This window comes from Chiloscyllium plagiosum, chromosome 5 (assembly GCF_004010195.1).
Source record: "Chiloscyllium plagiosum isolate BGI_BamShark_2017 chromosome 5, ASM401019v2, whole genome shotgun sequence".
In the NCBI taxonomy this organism is placed as follows: domain Eukaryota; kingdom Metazoa; phylum Chordata; class Chondrichthyes; order Orectolobiformes; family Hemiscylliidae; genus Chiloscyllium; species Chiloscyllium plagiosum.
This window is the reverse complement of record NC_057714.1, coordinates 115565386-115576402: the sequence shown is the minus strand read 5'-3', so window position 1 is coordinate 115576402 and position 11017 is coordinate 115565386. Positions and strand designations below refer to the sequence as shown.

General features: G+C 44.5%; 1 protein-coding gene across 2 annotated transcripts in view; it reads left to right on the top strand.

The window, feature by feature from the left end:
* The window catches only part of vill (villin-like), a 158960-nt gene extending 148294 nt beyond the window's left edge, over nt 1-10666 (top strand). For both annotated transcript variants that reach the window (XM_043690859.1, XM_043690858.1), the window contains exons 17-20: nt 1073-1261; nt 7337-7411; nt 8151-8399; nt 8884-10666. In XM_043690859.1, coding sequence (XP_043546794.1) covers nt 1073-1261; nt 7337-7411; nt 8151-8399; nt 8884-8997 — 627 coding nt within the window. In that variant the 3' untranslated portion in view covers nt 8998-10666. The remainder of the gene's footprint in view (nt 1-1072; nt 1262-7336; nt 7412-8150; nt 8400-8883) is intronic.
* The last annotated feature ends 351 nt before the right edge of the window (nt 10667-11017 follow it).

The following is an 11017-nucleotide window of genomic DNA, read 5'->3' as shown; positions in this document are numbered from 1 at the left end:
AGTGCATACTTATCCCTCTCCATCACTAGAGTAAAAGTCACTGAATTGTGGTCACTGTCCCCAAAGTGCTCACCTACCTCTAATTCTAACACCTGGCCTGGTTCGTTACCCAGAACCAAATCCAGTATGGCCTCACCTCTTGTTGGCCTATTTACATATTGTGTCAGGAAACCCTCCTGCACACATTGGACAAATACCGACCCATCTAACGAACTAGAGCTATAGCTTTCCCAATCAATATCATCCTAAGAACTGATCCATTGTACTATCTCTAACTTCAGGTCTCATGATGGAAGCTGCCCATTTCACCATTAGCTTTTCAAGGCCTCATATGGGTTGCCTTTCCTCACACCTACATCCCTCACTGGTGTGTTAACAGCTGAGGGTTTAAAATGTGTAATGAACCAGACCGGATTCCCTCAAAATATTTTTAAGAAGGTAGCTGAGACCTTAACTTTATCTTTTTTTTTCAAAGCAAATGTGAAGTGTCTGTTCCAGATGCAATGTGGCTGGTCAAACTGCTCAACTTTAAGTAAAGCATAATTCACCTAAACACCATAGTCAAAATACAACTACTGAAAGAGAGGAATTCCGAATAACAGCCCTATTGGAAAACTTAACGGAAAAATAGATACAGTAACTATTACTAATTAATTGTTCCAATGCAGTAACATCCCATAAACACATCCTTGGCAAAAAAGAAAATTCAGGCGCAGATTCTCACATGCAGTTCTCCCATCCAGGAGGAAAAAAACATTAAGAGAAAACTCAGAGTGCAGCAACCAGGCGACATGCACTGAAGCTTCCAACTCTGTTGAGACCCCAATAGCTTCTGATGCTATCCTGAAATCCTGACCTGGGTGAGGTGGCCACACCCATTCAGGCTGCATTAAAAAAACAAGGTCTCCCAAGCTGTTTACACAAGTGATCTTCAGCAGCCAGATCTTCAGTAGCCAGCTCTTCACCTGTCATTCATCTCTTTCTCAAAAGAAACCAAGATAAAATAAGCTCTTAAAACTACAGCATCATCATAACTTAATTTAATTTTTTTTTGGTGTTCTCTGTTTTGTAGCTGTTCTTGTGGATCGGCCAGTCAGCCAACGAATATGAGAAGAAACAGGCTGAGATGATAGCACTAGAGTACCTTCAGACCCACCCAGCTGATCGGGACCTGGGTACATCCATCATCACTGTGAAGCAAGGCTGTGAACCCCTGACCTTTACTGGGTGGTTCAATGCCTGGGATTCGCATAAATGGAGTGTAAGTCAAGCATCGCTTATAAAGAGCCACTTGTTTGGTAACCTTTGAATTTTGCGTGCCATTGACTGAAAATAAATACTCCCCCACTTTTTGTAAAGATATTGGCCCAGATTATTCAGTTTGCAGACAGTAGGAGACTAACTACATCCTGAAAGATGCATTTCGAGATCTCTTTGGATGTGTGATTCACTGACTCTGAGGGAATTGCCTGGGAAATTTAAACTTCTGAAGGGAAATTATTTGCTGTCTGGAACTGTCTTAAAAAGTCTCTGACTCTTGAGTTCAAGAAGTTCCAACTCATTTACCTCAATGGTCAACCAGAAAAAGTTAAAGAAATTAAAAACTGCTCCAACTAGCTCACTATAAAACTGCCCCACTGACTCAACACTAATTCCTAACCCCAGTCACTCACACTGATGACCCTCCCAAGCAGCTGACTCAACCAATTCCAGTCACTTGGCTCCTTTTTCAACACAAAGCCCCAGGCAGCCATCTCCCACCGTCTTCCCTCACTCCTTAACTTCTTTCCCTTTCAAAGTGCCTTTGGAACCCACAGACTCTAAAATACCACATTTAGTGTTTAAAAGGGTTTAGTTTACAGCACAGCTCAGATACATTCCGTGTTTCCAAAAGGGCCCAAATTGAAAGTCTAAGAGAGAAATGTAGAAATGTGGAATCTGTGGGAAGGATAAGAAGAAAGAAGCCGAGTGACAATCTGACTCCTCGAGAGCATTGAAATAGCATTTCTATCACCTTCACTGTATTCAGTGTCCTCAAATAGTAAAATGATGAATTTTTTTTAAAAATGTTAAGTTTAATTTATCTGCCTTTCCCCTGAAGCGCCTATCTTATATTCATGGAACCTTATGACACAAAAGGAACCATCATGTCTGTACTGGCTGTTTCAAAGAGCTACCCCATTTGTCCAACTCCCTTATTCTTTGCCTTTGACCCTGTAAAATTGTGCCCTTTAAATATTTTTGTAAGTTACTTTTAAGCCCCTACTAATATTTTCAAGCAGAGCATTTCATTCATGGGGTGTAGGTGTTGCTGGCTGGGCCAGCATTTATTGCTTATCTCTTGCTGCTCTTGAGAAGGTGATGGTGAGCTGCTTTCTCAAACCGCTGGAATCTACATGGTGTAGGTTGACCCACAATGCCTTTGAAGAGGGAATTCCAGGATTTTGACCCGGGTGCCAAGCCACCTTTAGTGGTGGACAATGAAATTCCCCTCCCAGAATACAGTTCACGCCCTTGCCACCCTTGGTGCTCCCTCCAAATGTTGCTCAACATGGAGGAGTACTGATTCATCAGCCAAGGGAGGACGGTATGTGGAAATCAGCAGGAGGTTTCCTAATCAGTGTTTAACCTAAAGCCATCAGATTTCATGGGGTTCTGGAGTCAATGTTGAAGACTCCCAGAGGCAACTCCCTCCTGACTGTGCCCTGCCAGCAGGACAAGGTATATCCAGGAATGCTTGATGGTGATGTCTGGGACATTGTCTTTATGGTATGATTTCATGAGTATGACTATGTCAGGTTGTTACTTGACTGGTCTGTGAGACAGTTGTCCCAATTTTGGCACTAGCCCCCAGATGTTAGTAGAGCGTCTTAGAGTCCTACAGCATGGAGACATGCCCTTTTGGCCCACACTGGTCAATGCCGACCAAAATGTCCATCCACGCTAACTCCATTTCCTTGCACTAGGCCCATATCCTTCGAAGGCAGAAGTGAAGACTGCAGATGCTGGAAACCAGAGTCTAGATCAGAGTGATGCTAAAAAAGCACAGCAGGTCAGGCAGCATCCGAGGAGCAGGAAAATCGACATTTCGGGCAAAAGCCCTTCATCAGAAATTCCTGATGAAAGATTTTTGCCCGAAACGTCGATTTTCCTGCTCCTTGGATGCTGCCTGACCTGCTGTGCTTTTCCAGCACCACTCTGATCTAGACCCATATCCTTCTAAACCTTTCCTTTCCATGCATTTGTCCAAATGTGTTTTAAATGTTGTTAATGTACGCACCTCAACCGCTTCCGCTGACAGGTCATTCCACATGCGTACTACCCTCTGTGTAAAAATGTTGCTCCTCAGATTCCCTTTTATTCTTTCCCTCTAAAGAAAAAAGTCCTAACTTGTCCAACCATCGATATGTTTGTTAATGGAGTTCCGGTTTGAATGCCAGGCCTCTAGGGCCTCCAGGAATTTCTGTGCATGTCTTTGTTTAGCCTGTCCTAGGATGGATGTATTGTCCCAGTCAAACTAGTGTCTCTCTTCATCTGTGTGTAAGGACACCAGTGATAATTGGTCATATCTTTTGGTGGCTAGTTGATGCTCATGTAACCTGGTGGCTAGTTTCCTGCCTGTCTGTCCAATGTAATGTTTGTTGCAGTCCTTGGAGGGTATTTTGTACATGACATTCATTCTGCTGGTTGTTGGTACATTTAAATTCATCAGGAGCTGTTTCAGTGTGATGGTTGGTTTGTGGGCTACCATGATGCCTAGGGGCCAGAGTAGTCTAGTCATCATCTCCAAGATGCCTTTAATGTATGGCAGGGTGGTTCGAATTTCTGGGCGTGTTGTGTCACCTTGTTTAGGTCTGTTGCGTAGGAATTGGTGGACTGTGCTTATCAGGTACCTGTTGTTCCTGAATACACTGTACAGGTGTTTTTCCTTGGCTTTTTTTAGTTACTGGGTGCTGCAGTATGTTGTGACTTGTTTAAATAATGTCCTGAAGCAGCTCTATTTGTGGGTGTTGGGATGATTTCTCCTGTAGTTGAGCATCTGGTCAGTGTGTGTGGCTTTCCTGTTAAGACTTGTCTGTAGCTCTCCATTGGCTTTGCATTATATTGTGTGTTGAGGAAAGGGAGTTTGTTGTTGTTCTGTTTGTCTTTGGTGAACTTTATACCAATTTGGAAGTTGTTTGTCTTTGTGGGTTTCTGTGTTGCATTTCGTGGTGACAAAGGTGTCATCCACATAGCGGACCCAAAGCTTGGGCTGAATGGTGGGAAAGGCTGTTCATTCTAACCTTTTGCATAACTGCTTCTGCTAGGGGTCCTGATATTGGTGATCCCATTGGCATCCCATTGATTTGTTTGTAGGTCTTGTTGAAGGTGAAGTGGACTGTGAGGCACAGATCTACTAATTTGAGGATGATGTCCTTGCTGATGGAGTTGGTGCTGTCAGGTGTTTGTGCCCTTGGTTCGTCTAGCAGTGACCGGAACTCCATTAACAAACACATTGATTTGGACCCCATTTACCAACCTCTCAGAAAAAGAATTGGAAGTGATATAACCCACCACAACAGACCACAACACATAATAGCAAGTGGGACAGAACACCAGCACTTCACCGGAGGCTCACTGATGATGTTACCTAGCATAGTGATGAAACGTCTGAGATCAAATCTACCAGCTCAGTGAGCAAACATACAATCTGATCCACAAGCCGAGCTACAAATCTTCTCCAAAATTGCCCAGTCGCTCCCTATAATTCAGACCCTTGAGTTCTCGCAACATCATTGTAAATTTCTTCTGCACTCTTTCCAGTTTAATAACATCCTTCCTATAATAAGGAGACAAAAACTGAACCCAATACTCACCAACATCCTGTATAACTGCAACATAACTTCCCAATTTCTATACTCAACACCCTGACTGATGAAGGCCGGTGTGCCAAAAGCCTCCTTCACTGCCCTGTCTACCTATGATCCCACTTTCAGAGAACCATGCACCTGAACTCCAAGGTCCCCCATTTCACTACACTCCTGAAGGCACAACCATTCATCATGAAACTCCTACCTTGATTTGATTTTCCAAAATGCAAGACCTCACACTTATCTATATTAAACTCCGTTTGCCATTTCTCAGCCCACTTTCCCAGCTGATCAAGGTCCTGCTGCAATTTCTGATAACCTTCCCCATTGTCCACTGTAGCGTCATCTGCAAACTTACTAATCATGCCCTTGTATATTCCCATCCAAATCATTGATATAGATAACAAACAGCAATGGGCCCAGCACTGACCCCTGAGGCACTCCACTAGTCACAGGCCTCCAGACCAACAAACATCCTTCCACTGTAACACTCTGCTTCCTACCACCAAGCTAATTGTAAATCCAATTTGCCAGCTCCCCCGGATTCTGTGTGAACTGACCTTCCAGAGCAGCCTACTATGTGAAACTTTATCAAAGGCCTTACTGAAATTCATATAGACTACGTCTACCACCTTGCCCTCATCAACCTTCCTGGTCACTTCATCAGAGAACAAATTCATAAGGAGGACTTTGCAGGGTTGACAGGGTTTTTTCTGCCATAATTCTTTCCTGTGCATAGGTTGATGCCAGCTGGTCTGTTCAGGTCCATTTCTTTGTTGAGACTTTGTAGCAATTGATACAATGGCTTGCCCGGCCCCAATCAGGCAGGAGATAGAGATACATGCACCAGTAGGTTCAAGAACAGCTTCTTACCTGCCATTATTAGACAGATGAGTGGACTCTTTAACTTCAAATAATGTTGTTCCAGCTTTGCTGACCGCCTCTGCAGCTGTAACCTGTATACCTTGCTCTGTCTAAGTGCCCTATGATCTGTACGTCCTTGTTTGCTATATTGTGATTCTCTACAGTGCGGAAACAGGCCCTTCAGCCCAACAAGTCCACACCGCCCCTCCAAAGAGAAACCCACCCAAACCATTCCCCTACCCTATATTTACCCCTGACTAATGCACCTAACACTGTGGGCAATTTAGCATGGCCAATTCACCTGACCTGCACATCTTTGGACTGTGGGAGGAAACCCATGCAGACACAGGGAGAATGTGCAAACTCCACACAGACAGGCGGGAACCAAACCCAGGACCCTGGCGCTGGGAGGCAGCAGTGCTAACCACTGAGCCACCGTGCTGCCTGTACTGCTCGCAAAACAAAGCTTTTCACTGTACTTGGGTATATGTGATGGCAATAAATCAAATCAAATCAAAGTTGAGAGTCAACCACATTTCTGTGGGTCTGGAGTGAAGTGCAGGCCAGACCAGATGTGAATGGAAGACTTCCTTGCATAAAGGACATTCGTGAGCTAGATGGGTTTTTCCAACAATTGGCAATGGTTTCATGGTCACCAATAGATCCTTAATTCCAGAATTATTTTTTAATTGAATTCAAATTCCACCATCTGCCATGACACATTCAAAACCAGGACCCCAGAATATTTGCCATATTTCTGGATGAATAGCCTGATGATGATATCACTAGGCTATTGCCTTCCCTACAAGTCTTTGCTTCAAAGGGAATGATCCTTACTTGTCTGACCTTATCACATATCTAGATATCTCCCTGCCCCAGTACGGTTCTAGTAAGTACTCCTCTATGTTCTTTCAAAGGCCTTCCTAAAGTAGTGCACTGAAATGGACATCATTCTCTAGTTGGACCTAAAGCAGTGGCTAACACAGGCTTAACAGACCTTCCTTCCTGCTGTATTCTATTTCAGTCAATAAATTCCAGAAGCTCTCAGTTTTATTATCAGCCTTGTCAAGGTGTCCTGCTGCCTTTAATGCCTCATCTGCACACACAATGAATATCCTTTAATGTCACATATACTCCATTGTAGAAGTACAGTAAAAAGCTTTCTCAAGTCTGCCTCGTATGGTGCTATCTTTGGTACAAGTGTTTCCGTAGCTCCTGTTGGCGTGGCTTATTGAACCATTGTCCCTCCTCATTCTTCCTTCCCAGTGTATCACTTCACGCATCAGTACACAGATATTGCCTTATTGTTGTTATTGTAACTGGAGTTTGGACTCTAAGTCTGAGCCACAGTGTTGTCGTGCTCCTCTTGCCCCATCTGTAGGTGAGAAAGGGAAACCTAGTTTTCAAAGCTGCTATTTCAAACCTGACCATGGAAGGAATATCTGAGCCTTCCTTCACCAGGCCTGTTGCTATGAAGCTATCAGCTGTCCCATTCTGCCTTCACCTTAAACAGCCCTAAACTATTTTCCCACACATTCGCCACACTTCATCCAACCCATCAGCGAAGGTTCAGAACAGGATTTATTTTAGATGTGAAAATAACTTTGTCTCTGTCTTTTTAGACTGGCAATGGAAGTCCCTATGATCAGATGAGACATAACCTGGGAGATGTCTCGGGGATCAGTCAGATCTCTGTGGTGAGTGTTGCCAAGAGTTTGATTATTGTTTACATGTTAGTGTTTTCCTTCTGTTGTAACTATAGCTTAGCACATAGAGAGTGACAATTCCCTCATTAAAGATAGTCCTCTTTCTGTCTACTCTTGGGATTCTCCAAATTCCAAGAATGGGGCAGGGCAGAGGGTACTGGAGTTTGAGGTGTCAAGGAAGTGGGAGTTCAGCTGGTAAACAAAGCCATTATTGAGCTTTTCTGGGTGGCATTTTCATCAATATCCTGATCTCAACAGAAACTAGGCACACACATTTACTGAGATTCTCCCATCTGCAGGAAGAGGGAGAGAGGGTCGGCTAAGAAAACCAAGAAGAGATGGAGAAGGAAAATGGGAGGTAGGAAAAGTGAGGGATGAAGAGAGAGAAAAGGACATGGGAGAGTGTGAGACTAAAGGGAGATAATGAACGAGAGATAAGAAATGGGGGAAGGTGAGGGACAGTGAGAATGAGATGAAGGCGGGATTCAGAGAGTGAGAAAAGAAAAAGATACAAAACTTTGAATTGAAGACTGGCCAAAATCCCTAAACACACAATCCCCATGAACAAACTCCCAAGATCGGAATGTTTACTAAGACAGAAATGGTGACAGCTGGGAAAGAACCCACTCCTGAACTCCAGATTATGTTCATTCTGTTAATTATTCACATTTTCAACAAAAGGAAGCTGTTTTTTTATGACAAGACATTTTTCTTGCACAAACACATCCAGGACCTCAATGACATGGATCTGAACAAAAAAGGAGGCCACAGTCCTGCGCCATCTTCAGCTTTCTCCCATCCCTCGGCCTCGGCATCGTCACCTTTTGCCACCCAAACGTCTGGAGGTGCCAGAGCAGCTCCTCCTGCCACATCCTCTGGACCCACCATTGTCAATGGGAAGGAATATTTCCCACCGGAGTTACTGATGAACAAAGCAGCAGATGAGCTGCCCAAGGGTGTGGACGCTGACAAGAGAGAGGTGAGCAAGGACTGGTGTGCATTACAGAGGATATTAGATCGGGCAGTGAAAGAGTGTCAATCTTTGAAAGTGATTGTTAAACCAGATGATTCTTGCTAAGCCGAGGTAGAAAATAGGAAAACCTGGAATCAAAACAGACCATTTTGGAAATACTCAGCAGGTCAGACGGCATCTGCACAGTGAAACAGCTAATGACCTGGACGTTTGCTAAATCAGGATAACTTGGGTGCTGTTTAATTTGCAGAACCATTGGAAAGTGGGGATGATTGGATAAATCTTTCAAAAGTGCTGGTGCACAGGCAATGAGCTGAATCATCTCGTCCTGTGCACTGAGGTTGTGCGAACCAAGATTTAGACAAGACAAAGGCAGGGAAGGAGATGAATGTTGGTGTTATTAATTGGTGCCCTGCTCAACAACTACTTCCCACCATTTTCTGCCTCTGTCACCTCTCTGACTTAAGTATGCCATTTGATTCTGTTGCAGCAATACTTGTCTGACACAGACTTTATGGATGTTTTTGGAATGACACGGGACCAGTTTCAAGAGTGCCCTTCCTGGAAACAGAAGGTCCTGAAGAAACAGAAGAACCTTTTCTGAACGGTTTCCGACTTCTCTGTCTGGGCTCCGCAACATCTTCGGTTTTAATCGACAAGATTGTAATGTCTCTGTCAACTGGGGCTGGAAGTAGAAAATAGAAGTCAGATATACATATATTTTTTCTTTTTTTTTGTTTTGCAAATTTTAAGTTCTTTGTGCAATGCCGCAGATTCTAAAAGGTCAATAATATAATAGTCTACATTTTATTGAAAGAGTTTCCCAGGATGCTCCAAAATCAAGGAAAAGAAACCGTCCAAGGAGAGATTAGTGAGACAGTTTGCTGCTGCAAGTTCCCAGATCCACTTCACTGATCCTGGGAAGACTTTATTTGCCAAATCTCTCAGCATTAAAGCTGCCTCTGGTTGCTATATGTGCCATTGCTCCAGATTGATCACCACCAAATACTGAGGCAAATGGGCTGAGGTCAGGCAATGGGAGGAGAGGCAGTGGAGGAGTGAGGGCAGCATGAGGGAATGGGTGGTTGGGAAAATTGTTATTAAGGGAGGGATCACACTCCAAGCTATTATCAAGTACCGCCCAATGACAGTGCAAGCATGTGCAGGTCATAGAGACTCCATCCAGTTCAGGCGCGTTGACCTGTGGTGTCATGTGTGACATCCCAGGCTCTGAACCAGAGTCTCCAGGCTCGAGTCCCAGCCCAACACGTGATGGCCACGGAAAGTGCGTTCATAATGGGGCCAAACACTTTGAGTATTAACATATAAATCCTTCCAACACCTGCCAATAGCAGGTAGTAAGAATGGTGAGATTCCTGGTCAGTCAAGTGATGGAGAAAATGTCGGATCTTCCACTGCTCCTGTCTGCAGCTCCAAGATGACAGCATTATTGTAAATGTAAATGTTGCCTCCCAGCCCAGGCTCCCGTAAATGAGCTGTCATGCACCACCAACACCACTTGTTCAAATAGGCAGCTTGGCATTCAAGTCATGTGTATGGTGAATGGCCACTGGTGTGGGAGGCACCAGAAGGGTGATCATCATTGTGCCAACCACCTTTTGGAGTCAGCAACAAATCAGTGTCATGAGAAAAAAATAAAGTGTGAAATGCAGGATACAGGAAACAGCAAAATAATCTAGCAGGAGAGATGGCAACATGATGAGGGCTTCCTGTGAGCAGTCAACCTAGTTCCCCATGGGCCATTAGTCTATAAATAACCCCAATAGCAACACACATGTGGCAATATCCAATGCCACTGCTTTCACTGTTTGCGACATTTCCTTTGAGTTTATATTTCTTCTCTTTAATTTTGAAACTGTATTTCAGAAGATTGAGTAGAACGTGTAAACTTCTCTAGTTTGGGCAAGGACTGGGGTGTCAAGTTTCCAGGTTGGATTAAGGAGTGGCAGAGTGGGGTGTTAGAGGTGCATGGAGAAGGAGAAATGGTCACCATGTGTCCATCCATTTCAGGGCATAGAGTCCTCTCCTATCCAAGGGAAGACCAGGGCAATGGGGTCTGCTGGGCACCATCAGGTCTGATAGATCCAGATACTCTCATTGAATTGTGAAAGAAAATTAAGGGGTACCCAACCAAACCACGCAAGATAATAACTTGGAAATTCAGAGGAATCTCAGTTATCCGAACGAGATGGGGGGTGGGGCAATATTTCATCTGGATAATTGATTATTCGGTTAATTGATTCAATGCCTCTCCTCTGGGGCTCGGACTTTTCTGAAGTTTCCTTTTTCCTCGCTTTGCCTGCCTTGCTCTCCCTCTCTGTCTCAGCGTTTATTTCTGAGCAGACACACACTTGTGTGTAAGGGACCCGCAGCATTGCTGAAGCCTCTACCCCCATCACCCTCCCTCATCTCAATTCAATGGGATTGACACAGCGAGTGCTTGGTAAGTCCACTCCCAGTTCAAGAGACTAGGTAGCAGCACACCGCATGCGAGCCCCCACCCCCACTCAACCCCAATTCTGTCCGACCCTCCAACCCCCCCCTCCACCCCCCCAAACCCCGTCCAATCCCCCGCGACCTGTCCACCTCCACCCCGTCCAACC